The sequence below is a fragment of the Engystomops pustulosus genome, chromosome 6, assembly GCF_040894005.1.
Source record: "Engystomops pustulosus chromosome 6, aEngPut4.maternal, whole genome shotgun sequence".
Lineage (NCBI taxonomy): Eukaryota > Metazoa > Chordata > Amphibia > Anura > Leptodactylidae > Engystomops > Engystomops pustulosus.
The window spans coordinates 34,220,864-34,238,488 of NC_092416.1; the positions used below are offsets into that span (position 1 = coordinate 34,220,864).

General features: G+C 48.8%; 1 protein-coding gene across 1 annotated transcript in view; it reads left to right on the forward strand.

The window, feature by feature from the left end:
* The first annotated feature begins 17,444 nt into the window (after positions 1-17,444).
* POU2F3 (POU class 2 homeobox 3) overlaps positions 17,445-17,625 on the forward strand; it is a 70,037-nt gene continuing 69,856 nt past the window's right edge. Inside the window, exon 1 of the mRNA XM_072155624.1 lies at positions 17,445-17,601. Coding sequence (XP_072011725.1) covers positions 17,574-17,601 — 28 coding nt within the window. The 5' untranslated portion in view covers positions 17,445-17,573. The remainder of the gene's footprint in view (positions 17,602-17,625) is intronic.

Consider the following 17,625-nt stretch of genomic DNA (forward strand, 5'->3'; position numbering starts at 1 on the left):
CCGGTAATTATATTCCGTTATTGTAGCTGGACTGTGAGGTTGTGTCCTCACACTGCTGTGTTCTCAGCTCTGTTTATTCAAACTGCCTCACAGCCCCTCCCTTTAGGGATTATAGAGAGGGCTCACAAGCTGACCCCTCTATATATAAACCCGGAGTTTGCTGCATATTGCAGCAATCACCCACCGGTAACACCATTGCGGGTGTTTATCTTTTGATCGTTGTTCCCCATGACATCATCAGGGAGTGACGATCAGTTGCCATCATGTGTCACTGGCACACTGCTGTAGATCTATAGTTACTTCTCCATATACAGTAGTATTGTGATATATGGTAGAAGCAATCAAACTCCACTGGGCTAAAGTTCCCTTAGGGGTCTAAAAAAATAGTAAAAAAAACCCTAGAAGTTCAAAGCACCCCTTTCCATATAATAAACAAAAAAAAAATCATACATATGTCAGGTATCGCCACGTCACAAAAGTCCCGATCTATCAAAATATAAAACCAGTTGTTCCCAGTGTAAAGGAAACCCTGTAAAGGAAATAAGGCCCAAATGTCCGAAAAGCCACTGTTTGACTATTTTGAAATTGTAATAAAGAATTATCAAAAGGTTATAGAGTCCTCAAAATAGTAGCAAATAAAATGTCAGTTCATCTCATAAACGAAACTACCCCTGCTGGCAGGTTTCCAAAAAACTTACAGCTAATTACTAGTGGTCTCAAGCAAGGCGGCTCCAGGTTTTAGTAGGCCCCTGGGCAATAGAGCCTCAGCAGGCCCCTTCGTGGGTTCCTCCAGTAGCCACACTGCCCTCCGCTCTACATAGCCAAACTGCGCTACTCCCCCTGTTGCCACACTGCCACCCCTCCCCCGCATAGCCACTCTAGCCCCTCCCCTGCGTAGCCACACTACCGCCCCTCCCCCGCGTAGCCACACTGTATGCCCCCCTCCCCCTGTAGCCACACTGTATGCCCACCTCCCCTGTAGCCACACTGTATGCCCCCCTCCCCCTGTAGCCACACTGTATGCCCCCCTCCCCTGTAGCCACACTGTATGCCCCCTCCCCCTGTAGCCACACTCTATGCCCCCCTCCCCCTGTAGCCACACTGTATGCCCCCCTCCCCCTGTAGCCACACTGTATGCCCCCCTCCCCCTGTAGCCACACTGTATGCCCCCTTCCCCCTGTAGCCACACTGTATGCCCTCCTCCCCCTGTAGCCACACTGTATGCCCCCCTCCCCCTGTAGCCACACTGTATGCCCCCCTCCCCCTGTAGCCACACTGTATGCCCCCCTCCCCCTGTAGCCACACTGTATGCCCCCCTCCCCCTGTAGCCACACTGTATGTCCCCCTCCCCCTGTAGCCACACTGTATGCCCCCTTCCCCCTGTAGCCACACTGTATGCCCCCCTCCCTCTGTAGCCACACTGTATGCCCCCCTCCCCCTGTAGCCACACTGTATGCCCCCATCCCCCTGTAGCCACACTGAATGCCCCCCTCCCCCTGTAGACACACTGCACCCCCTCCCCCTCCCTCCCCGGAAAGCAAAATACTCACCTTTCCTCGTTCCCCCAAAGCAGCACAGGTCCCTTCTTTCTTCGGCATGCGCCCATTGTCTCTGAAGCCGGCACACGTGATCCGATGACATCATGATGTGCGCCAGCTTCAGAGCCGTAGCATACAGTACGGAGCACCGCTTCGGGGAACGAGGACAGGTGAGTTTTGGATTCTACATGAGCCAGAAGGTGATCATTTGTACCAGTGTCTTAAAGTGACACTGGTACAATTGATCCGGGAGCCCGAGTGGGCCCCTCCAGCACCCTGGGGCCCCGGGTTTTGCCCGGGTTAGCTGGGTGCTGGCACCGGGCCTGGTCTCAGGGGTTAAAGATAAGAATCTTATAAAAAAAGCAGAACTTTCTCATGGGGAATTTCTGGTTCCTGTAGAAGTGCTGGCACAGTGCAGGGACATTTTTTAAGCATATGAAGCACCACTTGTACCCAATCCATCGAGCCGAATACAATCACAACACATTGTGTAACTTCTTGTTCTCTGTGTTTTTACTTTTTCCTATTATGACTTGATTAGTAATGACTCTATTATTACCAACTTAATAAGTCATCGGAAATTGACATAATAGACCACAACCAATTTGTTGCCAAGCAGCTGAGCACCTTCCAGATTGTGTTTCGTCCGTGACCCAGTGTGGTGGCCTCAAGGTCGGCTCCAGGTTTCAGCGGGCCCCTTGGGCGACACAGCCTCAGTGGGCCCATTTGCAGGGAACTCGTGTGACAGCATTAAAATTTCAGAAGCTAAAAAAGTTTCCTGTTCCCTAAATTATAACCTAATTTATCATACTAAATAGCACCCTCATAATTATTTTATTTAAAAAACCCTCATCCTCTATGAATTCATTATGAACAGCCTTATGTGCCCCCCTTCCCTAGCAGCTCTGGGCCCCCGGCACTTGCCCATGTACGCCCAGTGCTGGCGCCGGCCCTGGGTGGCCTCATCCAGAAAATTAACTTTGAAGTGAGATGTATACTGGTTGTATAAAGTCAAGTACAATGTATACAATTTTCCAATATACTTTCCGTTTCAATTTCTCACCGTAGATCTCTGCTTGCTGTACTTCTATAGAAAGCTTCTCTGTTTACTTCCAGTGGATAGAATTCTGTCCATGTGATGTGATGGGCGGCACAGTGGCTTAGTGGTTAGCATTACAGCCTTGCAGCACTGGGGACTTCCGTGTTTGTGTGGGTTTCCTCTGGGTCCTCCGGTTTCCTCCCACACTCCAAAACATACTGGTAGGGTGATTAGATTGTGATCCCTATTGAGGACAGGGACGGACTTCGCAATCTCTGTGCAGCGCTGCATAATCTGTGTGCACTATATAAATAAAGGAATTATAATTATTAATCATTATGGACATGCAGGTGCACAAGTCGTTATTATCACCGAAAGTAATCAGAGATCTGTGATGATAACGGCTCGTGCACTTGCATGTCCATGGACAGATTTCTATGCACAGGAAGTAAACATAGACACTTTCTATAGGATGACAGCAAGCAGAGATCTAGGAAACTGTGAGGAATTCATACAGAAAGTAGATTGAAAAATTGTATAACTTTTTATTACACAAACCATATCCATTATTTGCTGAAAGTGGACGACCCCTTTAACAGCTGTTTTTCTTATCCCCTATCCACAGGATAAGTCATAGGCATCCAGACAGTGGCCCTTTGGGCTATGGACCCCCATATGTCAGCCTACCGACCATTCTATACTATCCAGTAAACCACTTTACAGTGATTCAGATACTTCTTGTGAAATTTATATGTAAAATTTAGGAAGAATTTCTAGGAAAAGCCCAAAAACTGTCAAAATCACAAAAAACGTGGCGTTTTAGCTTATGTACATCTTACATGTGGATGTTTTTATACATTTTTGAATGCTTCTGGATTGTGTTCTATCGCCACCTAGTGGACAGTTTAAAAACACTTTTGTGTTTTTCTAGAAATCGCCAACCACAATCAGCTGCAGCAGAATGTGATCCTCCATTGTTTCTGTTTTTCACTCTGCTCCTTCCAACTTTTTTTATTTATTTTTGTTGTTTATAAAGCTATATGAGGACTCTTTATCTGGGGTATATCCCCATTTTTTCATTATAGGAATAATTGTTATTATATTTAAAAAAGGACATTTTGGGACGTGGCAATGCCTGACATGTTTATGATTTTACTTGTTTGTTTGTTTTTTATTTGTGTTCTTGAGTGATTAAAATTTTTAGGTTTTTTTTTTTAGGTTTTTAAATATTTTTTAAAACTTTATTTGTACTATTTTTTTCAGGTCCCCCAAGGTTACGTAATACTCAGGGGGGTCTGATCACTTATACAATATACTGTTATACAATTGTATTGCAGTATATTGGGAACATTCTGCTCCTGTGTTATAGTCTCCCACAGACATTGATGCAGGTTGCATTTGTATTGCAGTGCAGGAGGCAAAACCTGGCATGCCGGCGTCTTTGACCGTGTCGTGGAAGGGGTTAAACACCGGGGATTGGAGATTTTCCGATCCAGGGTGTTAGTGCCGAACTGGGCTATGATAACAAGTCCCTGGCAGTACCCTTAAACGGGTTAACCCTCTCCACTTGTCCATTGGACTGAGGATGTTAAGCAGAAGAGAAATCCAACTTCACCTGCAGTTGGCTGCAGAGAGAACGCCAGAAGCGGGAAACAATCTGAACTCCACGATCAGAGACGATGTGCAGAGGGAGACCATGTAGCCGGAAGATATGTTGGAAGAAGAGGCTGGCAAGACGTGGAGCAGACGGTAGACCTGGAAGAGGGACAAAATGAGACATCTTCGAAAACTGGTCTGTCACCACCCAGATGACGGTATTGCCCGAGGAGGATGGAAGGTCTGTGACAAAGTCCATAGCCATGTGTGACCACAGGCGGCTGGGTATCGGCAACGGAAGCAAGAGACCAACCGGTTTTAGACGAGAAGGCTTATTACGGGCACAGGAGGTGCAGGATCCCACAAAGTCCCGAACATCTTTAACCAAGTTAGGCCACCAGTAGTAGCGGGAAATGAGGGCCACAGAGAGTTGAACCCCAGGGTGCCCAGCCAGGCATGAAGAATGTCCCCAAAATAAAATCCTCTTACGCAGAGCAGGTCTAACATACGTCTTGCCAGGGGGAAGCTGCCGAAGATCCACAGGAGCGGCTGCAACCAACTGTTCCGGAGAGATGATATGCTGAGGAACCGGCTCTTCTCCAACAACATCTGAGGCACGGGAAAGGGCATCAGCCTTGATATTCTTCTCTGCTAGTGGATCATCAGGTTGAAGTGGGAGAAGAAAAGTGACCAACGGGCTTGCCTGGGATTAAGACGTTGAGGCGTTTGGAGGTACGAGAGGTTCTTATGATTTGTGTAAACACAGACTGGATGGCGAGCCCCCTCCAAAAGATATCGCCATTCTTCCAGGGCAAGCTTGATAGCCAAAAGTTCTTTATCTCCAATAGAGTAGTTCTTCTCCACGGGAGAAAAAGTTTTGGAAAAGAAGCCGCATGTGAGCGTTCGGCCCCTAGGCCCCTTCTGGGTAAGCGCAGCCCCTGCACCGACAGAAGATGCATCCACCTCCAGGATAAAAGGCTTCTCCGTATCGGGTCTAGAGAGAACTGGAGCTGTGGCAAAGGCGGACTTTAACTTTGCAAAGGCTTCTTCAGCTGCTGAGGACCAAAGGCGTGAATTAGCGCCCTTCCTGGTGAGTGCCACGATAGCAGCGACTAGAGTAGAAAAATGTGGGACAAACTGCCGGTAGTAATCGCGAAGCCCAGGAACCTCTGAGTGGCCGGAAGGCCTTCTGGACGTGTCCACTGCAGAACTGCAGATAGTTTAGTAGGATCCATCTGGAGACTTTTGTCGGAGATGATGTAACCAAGAAAAGGCAGACTCTGTTGGTGAAAGATACACTTCTCGAGCTAGTCGTAGAGACGATTAGCCCGATGGCGGCCAAGGACTTGCCGTACGTGAGACTGGTGGGTCTCGAGGTCTGGAGAGAACACCAAGATGTCATCTAGGTAGACCACTACACACATATACAGAAGGTCTCTGAAGATGTCATTGACGAACTCCTGGAAAACAGCTGGAGCATTACACAGTCCAAATGGCATCACAAGGTACTCGAAATGACCTTCTCGGGTGTTAAATGCTGTCTTCCATTCGTGTCCCTTGCGGATCCAGGTGAGATTGTAGGCACCACTAAGAGAAAATCTTGGAACCGCACAGGTGGTCGAAGAGCTCAGTGATCAACGGCAGAGGATAGCGGTTTTTAACCGAGATCTTGTTAAGTCCATGATAATCAATGCAAGGACGCAAGGTGCCGTGCTTCTTGGTAACAAAGAAGAATCCTGCGCCCGCAGGAGAGGAGGACTTCCGTATGAAACCTCTTTGCGCGTTCTCCTTGATATACTCCGACATGGCTGTGGTCACGGGAACGGATAGCGGATACACCTGACCTCAGGGAGGAGAAGTACCCGGCAACAACTCAATAGGGCAATCGTAGGGACAATGCAGCGGCAAAGTCTCAGCCTGCTTCTTGGAGAACACATCGGAGAAGTCCCGGTAGCATGTTGGTAAACCTTCCAAGGGTTTTGGAGACACCGATGAGACCAGTACAGGTACAGGTAGAGACGCCACCATACAGTGGGACCGGCACTCTGGACCCCAATGAAGGATCTCCCCTGTCATCCAGTTGAGAACTGGAGCATGGAGCTGCAGCCATGGATGACCCAACAGGATAGAGGACGTGGACCGAGGTAGCACATAAAAGGACAGTCTCTCCTTGTGCAGAGCACCGACCTGCAAGGACAGAGGCTTGGTGCGGTACAGGACCGGGTCAGAGAGGATTTGGCCACTAACAGAGGAGATGACCAACGGCTTCTCGAGGCAAACCACTGGGATGTGATGCCGGGAGACCAGAGCAGCATCCACGAAATTCCCTGCGGAACCGGAGTGCAAGATGGCGGAGACTTGGATCTGGGGGCTAGTGCCAATGCTGAGAAGCACTGGAATGATCAGGCGTGGAGAAGCTTTCCTTACACCTAGGGACGCCTCTCCCAAGAACCCTGGGTGCTGGCGTTTCCCGGACGCTGGGGACAGATAGGATCGACTGACGATTTGTCATATAAATGGGAGCATGCTTAGATTTCTTATCAGGTATGTCAGTAGCTGCTTTACCTGTATCTGCGATTGAATATTCACAATTTTTTAGCCTTATTCTGAGCAGAAAAGCCAAACCTGATACCAGTTGGAGGTCTTCGGCAACATAGAAGCAATGACTTTACCAGTCATTCTAGAAATGATGACCTCATTGGTGATTTTAGGTGATGATGTGCATCCTTGACTCAACATAATACAAGGCAATCAGCACTACAAATCCATCATCCGGATGTCAGCAAGTACAAAAAAGGCAAGAGGGAACACAGATGATATGTTTGGACCAGAATAACAGGGACCAAGACGGTGACATGGGTCACCCCTGTTTCAGTATGTGGACATTATCGATGAAGGGGAGAACAATTGGACAATCCAGGGATACTTACCAAGGGGGAGGGGACTGGAGCCTTTCAGCCTTTGGCCTCCGTTCGGGGTCCGGCCCTGTCTGCTCTCCGGGTCGCGCGCGCATGTGCGGTGTCGCCGCAATGGAGGTGGAGGAGCTATGACACCGCGCACGCGCGGTGTTCTGGGGGGCGGGGCGGTAGCTGGATGCCAGTGCGGGGGGAAGTGACATCAGACGCTGAGCCACACTGAAAAGATATATAAGTCTACTACTTTTTGATATACAATATCCCCTGAGGAAGCTGTGAGGGAACAGCGATACGCGTGGGGTCAGATCCTATCAGCTACATGGAAACCTGGTGATATGCATCCCAATTACTTATATATTGTTTACCAAATGATACGATAAGTTGGGGCTTATTTGCTACAATAATCTGTTTGATATTTGCACATTTGTTTGCACTTTGCCAGTCCATGTTTACAAATAACCTTACTTTGTCGCAGCTGATAGGAGACGATGTGACTTTATTTTAGTCAATGGAGAGATACAACACACATTGGGTGTGTTTTTTAAGTGTGTTTTAGAGTATATCAATAAAAACTTGGTTTTTATATTTCAAATATTGCAGTGGTTTTTTGACACCAGCTCTGTTTCAATATATTGTGATTACATGTATACTGGTGTTGGCCCATTTATATGGGATTAGTCGATGGACTCACTAATATAATGTGAAGTTCTCCGGACTGTCACAATAAAGGCAGAGGTTACCTTGGTGTCTTCTGATGCGTTCCTGGGAAGAGAGTCTAGCTCTGTCCACCTCCATAGGCTCCTCTGCAGATGGTATGACCAGAGGCTGGAGTGGTCTTTGGAAGGCCAGAGCCAGGCGAGGAAGGCGTCGTGGACGGACTTGGGGTTGCTCGAGGCGTGACTCCTCAGCACGCTCCCTAAACCGCATGTCTATCCAGGTGGCCAAGGTGATGAGACCACTCAGAATAGACGACAGATCACGAGCGGCCAGAGCGGCCTTAACATAAGACCCTTTTTGAAAATTGCGGACAGGGCTGCGTCGTTTCAGGAAAGTTCCAAAGCCAAGGTTCTTTTAACACGCACAGAATTCAGACAAAAAGGCCGCGAGAGAAGCCTTTCTGTCCCAAAGAGAAGTAGCCCAGGCCAGGGCTTTCCCAGAGAGAAGACTGATTATGAATGCCACCTTGGATCGCTCCGTGATGAATTGGGACGGCATAAGTTCTATGTGCAGGGAACACTGAGTTATAAAGCTCCTGCACATCTTGGAATCGCCATTGTACTTGCTGGGCATGGACAAGCGAAGTCTAGGTTCTACGGCAGGCAGACAAGCTGGAGTGGTAGGAGTCGCAAGAGCAGTCTCAGCAACCTGTTGTTGTTGCTGGTTGGTTAGCAGTTGTTGCAGCATGGCGGTGAGTTGCTCCAGCTGATCACGTTGTGCAGCAATCTGCCGAGATTGGTGGATCACGATGGTGGAAAGATCAGGCTTACTGGGAGACGGAACCTCGGCGGGATCCATGGCCGGATCTTACTGTCAGGCTTCAGGGTTGTGGATCCTCTGGACCACTGCAGACGATGACACAAGCCTCTACCTGGGACCGGAGTCTAAGCGATACCAGAGACGGCAGACAATCTCGTGGTCAAAGTCCAGGCACAGGGTCAGGGCGGGCGGCAGAGATACAACGTCACAGTCCAATCCGGGGTCAGCAACAGGAGGTCCAGGCAGATCGGTACGGGAACACAGCACACAGGAAAGCAGCACAGAGGAACACTGGTACACAGGAACAGCAGCACAGAGGAACACTGGTACACGGGAACACAGAGACTCAGGTAGACACAGGAACACGGAAGAACTCAGGAACGCAGGAGACACTGGAACGCAGAAGAATTGCAGTAGAGCTTTCTCTCAGGCTGCGAGGCACAAAGATCCAGCAAGGTGTGATGGGAGAGGCAGGTTTAAATAGCCTTATGGGAAATGGGCAGTGCCAATTAATGGAGCAAGGCCGGGACTCAGAAGCGGGGACAGGTATGTGGCGCCGGTGCTGCGTCTGCGGGGAGCGCGGGGCACGGGTGACAAAAGGTCTTATAGATATCAGTGAAAATGTCATGCCACAAACAATGACACCTTACACAGGTCCACTCACTGAAGTATGAAAAAGTTACAGGTGTCAGAATATGTTGAGGTATTAAGACATAAATAAACTATATATATATATATTAGAAATGAGCGAGCACTAAAATGCTCGGGTACTCGTTATTCGAGACGAACTTTTCCCGATGCTCGAGTGCTCGTCTCGAATAACGAGCCCCATTGAAGTCAATGGGAGACTCGAGCATTTTTCAAGGGGACCAAGGCTCTGCACAGGGAAGCTTGGCCAAACACCTGGGAACCTCAGAAAAGGATGGAAACACCACGGAAATGGACAGGAAACAGCAGGGGCAGCATGCATGGATGCCTCTGAGGCTGCCTAATCACACCATTATGCCAAAATTATGGGCAACAGCAAGGCCATGACAGAGTGACCGAATGAGGCTAGATAGCATCTAAAACATGCAATAATTGACCCTGACACTATAGGGGACGGCATGCAGAGGCAGCGGCAGCAGTGGCAGGCTAGAGAGTCTCATGGCGACATACCATAAATGGACTCAGGCTTCAAACCAATGGGTGGCAGAGAGGAACCAAAGGAGGTGAGCAAGAAGCGCTGAAATGATTTCCTATGTGAACAAAAGGTTGACGGTATATTTAGTCGATAACACAGCAGGGTGGCGACATAGTGACCAAGTTCCATAAAATATCTGGTGAAACACCCGAAAAATGAGCCTGACACAGCTCTTTTGATAAGGGGACGACATGTGGAGGCAGCCATGGAGACGACTTCCATGATTAAGAGCGACAGTATGGGGCATCCATATTGCGCTGCTATGATTGCAACTTCAGGTCTCCAGCATGGCGGCGACAGATGGGCCGAGTTCCACTATGTATCTGGTGAAACACCTGAAAATTCTGCCTGACACAGGTCGTTTGATAAGGGGATGATGTGCTGCATATCCTCTCGTGCTCCAGCGTCTGGGTATAGAGAGTTGAAATGAGACATTGGCAGGACGCTGTGGAGGATCGTGGAGGCAAAATGGACAGGAAACAGCAGGAGCAGCATGCATGGATGCCTCTGAGGCTGCCTAATCTTGGGATGGAGCTGGCGGTCCGTTGCCAGGCGAGCTTTCGCCTGTCCAAGCCCCTGTCTCTCGGCTACTCCCCACCCAAAATGGGCTTGGAGGCCAGAAGCGTTTACTTTGAAAAAATTATAATTTTCAAAGCAGGCGGGGTCGTTTGAATATTTCACCTAGGAATAATGGAATAGCATAGTGGTTCTATTTTTAATTGTTTTTACGGAAATGGTTCCATGATTAAGAGCGACAGTATGGGGCATCCATATTGCGCTGCTATGATTGCAACTTCAGGTCTCCAGCATGGCGGAGATAGATGGGCCGCGTTCCACTATGTATCTGGTGAAACACCTGAAAATTCTGCCTGACACAGCTCGTTTGATAAGGGGACCATGTATGGAGGCAGTGAACTAGTAGTAGATTAAAGGTGCTGCAGTTAAAACTATGTTAGTTGGATCTTGGGATGGAGCTGGCGCTCCGCTGCCAGGCGAGCTTTCGCCTATCCAAGCCCCTGTCTCTCGGCTACTCCCCAAACAGCACTTCTAAGAACCTTTTGTATAAGATCAAGTGTAGTAGCGTTCTTATAAGTTTGGGATATGGCGGGTGAGGGGAATGTAAACAGATGCGCAAGAAGCGCTGAAATAATATTGGTAAATGATAAAAGTTTGCCAGTATATTTTGTGGATTACACAGCAGGGTGGCGACAAAGTTAACAAGTTTGATGTGGAATCCATGAAAACAACCCAAAATTCTGCCTGACACAGCTCGTTTGATAAGGGGACCATGTATGGAGGCAGTGAACTAGTAGTAGATTAAAGGTGCTGCAGTTAAAACTATGTTAGTTGGATCTTGAGATGGAGTTGGCGCTCCGCTGCCAGGCGAGCTTTCGCCTATCCAAGCCCCTGTCTCTCGGCTACTCCCCAAACAGCACTTCTAAGAACCTTTTGTATAAGATCAAGTGTAGTAGCGTTCTTATAAGTTTGGGATATGGCGGGTGAGGGGAATGTAAACAGATGCGCAAGAAGCGCTGAAATAATATTCGTAAATGATAAAAGTTTGCCAGTATATTTTGTGGATTACACAGCAGGGTGGCGACAAAGTTAACAAGTTTGATGTGGAATCCATGAAAACAACCCAAAATTCTGCCTGACACAGTTAGTTTGATAAGGAGACCATGTATGGAGGCAGCTATATGGACGACTTTTGGAGGCAGCTATGGCGATGACGTGTGGAGGTAGCAATGGAGACAACGTGTGGAGCCAGCTAAAAAGACGACGCGTGGAGGCTGCTATGGAGACAATTTAATATGGATAGTGCCTGTATGTGGCAGTCCAAAAAAGTTTTCAAACCAGAGGAGCAGGTAGGTGGTCCTCCAGAAAAATTAAATAAATTGAGTGCCTGTATGTGGCAGTCCAAAAAAGTTTTCAAACCAGAGGAGCAGGTAGGTGGTCCTCCAGAAAAATTAAATAGATTGAGTGCCTGTATGTGGCACTACCAAAAATTGATTAAAACAGAGGACCGGGTAGGTGGCCCTCCAGAAAAATTAAATACATAGAGTACTATAGCTAGAGCCAGTTGGCCCTGGCAAAAAATAGCCAGTTTCCTCTGCTTTAGTGTACAAAGAGGAGGAGAAGGAGGACAATGAGGAGGAGGAGTGCATACATTATTCAGGTTGAGCTTCTTTCACCTGGTGGAGAATGAAAATCTGGAGAAATCCAGGCTTTATTCATCTTGATAAGCGTCAGCCTGTCAGCGCTGTCAGTCGACAGGCGTGTACGCTTATCGGTGATGATGCCACCAGCTGCACTGAAAACCCGCTCAGACAACACGCTTGCGGCAGAGCAGGAAGAACCTCCAAGGCGTACAGCGCCAGTTCGTGCCACATGTCCAGCTTTGAAACCCAGTAGTTGTAGGGAGCTGTGTGATCATTTAGGACGATGGTATGGTCAGCTACGTACTCCCTCACCATCTTTCTGTAAAGATCAGCCCTACTCTGCCGAGACTGGGGACAGGTGACAGTGTCTTGCTGGGGTGACATAAAACTGGCAAAGGCCTTGTAAAGCGTACCCCTGCCAGTGCTGGACAAGCTGCCTGCTCGCCTACTCTCCCTTGCTACTTGTCCCGCAGAAGTACGCCCTCTGCCGCTAGCGCTGTCAGAAGGGAAATACTGTTTCAGCTTGTGCACCAGGGCCTGCTGGTATTCATGCATTCTCACACTCCTTTCCTCTCCAGGGATGAGAGCGAAAAGATTTTGCTTGTATGGTGGGTCCAGGAGAGTGAATACCCAGTAATCGGTGCTGGAATAAATTCTTTGAACGCGAGGGTCACGGGATAGGCAGCCTAGCATGAAATCTGCCATATGCGCCAGAGTCCCAACGCGTAAGAATTCACTCCCCTCACTGGCCTGACTGTCCATTTCCTCCTCCTCCAACTCCTCTTCTTCTGCCCATACACGCTGAACAGTGAAGGACTGAACAATGGTCCCCTCTTCTGTCTCGCCAACATTCTCCTCCTCTTCCTCCTCATCCTCCTCCACCTCCTCCGATATGCGCTGAGAAACAGACCTGATGGTGCTTTGGCTATCAACAAGGGAATCTTCTTCCCCCGTCTCTTGTGACGAGTGCAAAGCTTCCGACTTCATGCTGACCAGAGAGTTTTTCAACAGGCCAAGCAGCGGGATGGTGAGGCTGATGATGGCGGCATCGCCACTGACCATCTGTGTTGACTCCTCAAAGTTACTCAGCACCTGACAGATATCAGACATCCACGTCCACTCCTCATTGTAGACTTGAGGAAGCTGACTGACCTGACTACCAGTTCTGGTGGAAGTTGACATCTGGCAGTCTACAATCGCTTTGCGCTGCTGGTAAACTCTGGATAACATGGTTAATGTTGAATTCCACCTCGTGGGCACGTCGCACACAGTCGGTGAGCGGGCAGTTGGAGGCGGACTTCCTGAAATGGGCACAGATGCGGCGCACCTTCGTGAGCAAATCAGACAGATTGGGGTATGTCTTGAGGAAACGCTGAACTATGAGATTTAACACATGGGCCAGGCATGGCACATGTGTCAGTCTGCCGAGTTGCAGAGCCGCCACCAGGTTACGGCCGTTGTCACACACAACCATGCCTGGCTTCAGGTTCAGCGGTGCCAGCCACAGATCAGTCTGCGCCGTGATGCCCTGTAATAGCTCTTGGGTGGTGTGCCTTTTATCGCCTAGGCTCAGCAGTTTGAGCACCGCCTGCTGTCGCTTAGCGACGGCACTGCTGCTGTGCCTAGAGCTACCGACTGATGGCGCCATGCCCACGGATGGTAATTCGGAGGAGGAGGTGGAGGAGGGGTGGGAGGAGGAGGAGGCATAGTAGGCCTTTGAGACCTGGACCGAGGTAGGCCCCGCAATCCTCGGCGTCGGCAGTATATGACCAGCCCCAGGGTCAGACTCGGTCCGAGCCTCCACCAAGTTAACCCAATGTGCCGTCAGCGATATATAGTGGCCCTGCCCGGCAGCACTCGTCCATGTGTCCGTGGTCAGGTGGACCTTGTCAGAAACGGCGTTGGTCAGGGCACGGATGATGTTCTCTGACACGTGCTTGTGCAGGGCTGGGACGGCACATCGGGAAAAGTAGTGGCAGCTGGAGACCGAATACCTAGGAGCGGCCGCCGCCATGAGGTTTCGAAAGGCCTCGGTCTCTACAAGCCTATAGGGCAGCATCTCCAGGCTAAGCAACTTGGAGATGTGGACGTTGAGGGCTTGGGCATGTGGGTGGGTTGCGCTATACTTCCTTTTGCGCTCCAGCGTCTGGGGTATGGAGAGCTGAACGCTGGTGGATGCTGTGGAGGATCGTGGAGGCGAAGATGGGGTTTTCGCACGGGAGGTGTTTGGGCCGTGGTCCTGGGCAGGGGGCTGACTAGCAGATGACACAGGGGAAGGAGCAGTGGTGTGCCCGGCCGGAGGTGAACGGGCTTGGTGCCATTCAGTGGGGTGTTTAGCATTCATATGCCTGCGCATACTGGTGGTAGTTAAGCTAGTAGTGGTGGAACCCCTGCTGATCCTGGTTTGGCAAAGGTTGCACACCACAGTCCGTCGGTCATCCGGTGTTTCTTTAAAGAACCTCCAGACTTCTGAAAATCTAGCCCTCGCCACGGGAGCTTGACTACGGGCAACATTTGGCGCTGATGCACCAGCTCTGGCCCTGCCTCTCCGTCTGGCCCTCCACTGCCTCTTCCAACCTGTTCTGCTATAGGACTCGCCTCCGTCTCAGAAGCACTGTGTTCACCCAGCCTATCAACCCAGCTTGGGTCTGTCACCTCATCATCCTCCGATCCCTCAGTCTGCTCCCCCCTCGGACTTCCTGCCTGACAACAACTTCACCACTGTCTGACAACCGTGTCTCCTCATCGTCTGACACCTCTTCACACACTTCTTCCACTACATCAATAATGTCATCATCACCCACAGACTGCGACCGGTGGAAAACCTGGGCATCGGAAAATAGCTCAGCAGCAACCGGACAAGTGGTTTGTGACTCTGGGAAGGGTCCAGAAAACAGTTCCTCAGAGTATGCCGGTTCAAATGCCAAATTTTGCTGGGAGGGGGCAGACTGGGGGGAAGGAGGCTGAGGTGGAGGAGCTGGAGGAGTGCTGATTTCGGTGACATGGGTGGACTGCGTGGAAGACTGACTGGTGGACAAATGGCTAGAAGCATTGTCCGCAATCCACGACATCACCTCTTCGCACTGTTCTGGCCTCAACAGTGCTCTACCACGAGTCCCAGTAACTTGAGACATGATGAACCTAGGGAGTGTAGCTCTGCGGCGTTCCCCTGCTCCCTCATCAGCAGGTGGTGTCTCACCCCGCCCAGGACCACGGCCTCTGACCCCTGCAGCAGTTGGACGCCCACGTCCACGCCCTCGTCCTCTACCCCTAGCCCTCGGGTTAAACATTTTTCAAATAAGTGTAAACTTTAAAAAACATTTTTTTGTGTTTATTTTTTTTTATTTATTTATTTTTTAAACAAAACGATGCTATCCTATTGCTATGGCTAGTTTCTAACCTACACTGACAGCACACAACTGGATTTTGTGCTGTGCCTGATGACTTTGAGTTATAAAAAGAAATAAACGTAAAAAAAAATAAATCAGCAGACTCTGCCTAATTCAAATCAAACCCCTAATAAATTTTCCCACTTTGGTGTTTGAGGTGGATATGTGTGTCACTAAGAGCTAAACACAACGGTCGCAAGTCTCCCAGCAAATTCCTCACAATATGGTACTAGCTGCACTACTAATGCCAGCAAGCCCAGCCACAGGCAAACCAAAAAAAAGTAAAATAAAACGTTATTGTAGCCCTAAGAAGGACTGTTGGGTTGTTGTAGAATCACTCCTGCCTAACACTATTCTAATAGAACACCCTAACGCTTTCCCTGACCAGCAGCAGCTCTCTCCCTAGCGGCATCCAGACACAGAATGATCCGAGCAGCGCAGGCGCAGGCAGGGGCTAGTCTATCCCAGGGTCACCTGATCTGGCCAGCCAACCACTGCTATCGACGTGTAAGGGTACCACGTCATGCTGGGTGGAGTGCAGAGTCTCCTGGCTTGTGATTGGCTCTGTTTCTGGCCGCCAAAAATCACAACGGCGGGAGATGCCATTTTCTCGAGCGGGCGAAGTATTCGTCCGAGCAACGAGCAGTTTCGAGTACGCTAATGCTCGAACGAGCATGTTCGCTCATCTCTAATATATATATATATACAGGCAGTCCCCGGGTTACGTACAAGATAGGTTCCAAAGGTTTGTTCTAAAGTTGTATTTGTATGTAAGTCGAAACATATTTTATAATTGTAGTTTGAGGCAAACTTTTTTGCCGCCTGTATATTGTATATATATATATCATTTTTTTTGCCATTGTGCCATCATACTGAGAGATATTATATTGATCACACATTGATAGCCAAAAAATGAAAGCCCATAAAAATATGGTGCAACTTTTTTTTCGTTACCAAATCGACGACATTTGGAATTTTTTCATCTTCCAAGTACATGGCTCAGAATACTAAATGCAACTATAAAATACAATTTGTCTCGCAGATAAAAAGCTCCTGCATACCTTAGTAAACAAAATCAAAAAGTTACAGCTTGTGGAAGGAGCGTAGTGAAAAACGGAACCACTGAAGAGGTGAAGTAAATTGAAAAAAGAATCTCACTTTTTGGAAAGTTTACCCCAAATAAAACTAAAATTAAAAAAAAACAATAGTAGAAAAATGTATTCTTTCAATTATTAAAAAACTATAATGTGTGTCATGAAAAAAGCTAAGAAAATAAAGGTTTTGGTAGAGCTGAAAAGTTAAGGCCGTTAGACAAAGAAGTGTCCGAAAATGCTAAAAAGTGATCAAAAACTATTATAGAGCTATAGCAGTCACACTCATACGCAGTGAGACCCCCACCAATCAGACTCTGATAATTCTAATTAAAATCTGAGGACGGCCCTAGCAAAAAATTTTGACCCCTAACTTTAGGACCCTAAATTGTAGAGGGTATATTTGCACCAGGAGCCTTAGGGCATATGAGGGCAGTTCTGTAAACAATACCAGTAGTGGATTATAACATAAGTGGTTTGGGTGGTAGCCCGGGGCCCAAATATCTAGGGGGGCCCGTACCCACCCCAAACCACTTTGTACTGAGGAGGACCTTCACCCAAGATACACTCATATATCTGTTCAGGTACTGAAGCTGCAGATTGATAGCAGGCAGAAGGGACATTCCCCAAGAAGCTGATTCTAGGACCAGATATAGGAAGTGATTCCAGACCTGTAGGGGCTATAATATTCATACAGCCCAGGGCCAACGGCAGTCTTACCCTGCTCCTGAATAATACGTGGGGATTAAATACTAAATCATAATCTTCAAAAAGTTTAGAATACACCCCAGGCAAATTTTCCAGATTTTGTTGGGCATTTACATCCTCTGGTCAGTTTTCAGTAAGTTTGGTAGTTATTATTGTCGTCCTCTAGGTGGCGCTGCTGGCAGGTGGCACAGGAGGTGAGGGAGCAGAGACAGGTGCCAGCCTTACAAATGGGCTGTGAAGGTGCCCAGCTGCCAGCTGCTCCCACCCCTGCTTCCTCCTCTCCTGGCTCAGTCATGCTATGCAAATGGGTGCTTTGCATTGGCCCCCGGCCAGAGGCGCAGGATGTTTGGCTTGTATGGGAGAGGTGTGGTGGCTTCTCTAAACTGGAATTCCGTCTGCCCTCCTAGTGCCAGCATCTGCCACCTCCATGCCATCCTCAGCAGGCAGGCGAAACAGCGACAGTCCTGCACACCAGCAGCATGGTTAATGTGGAGTACAGTCACCCAGGTAGGTGCACTGCTTCTCATGCCT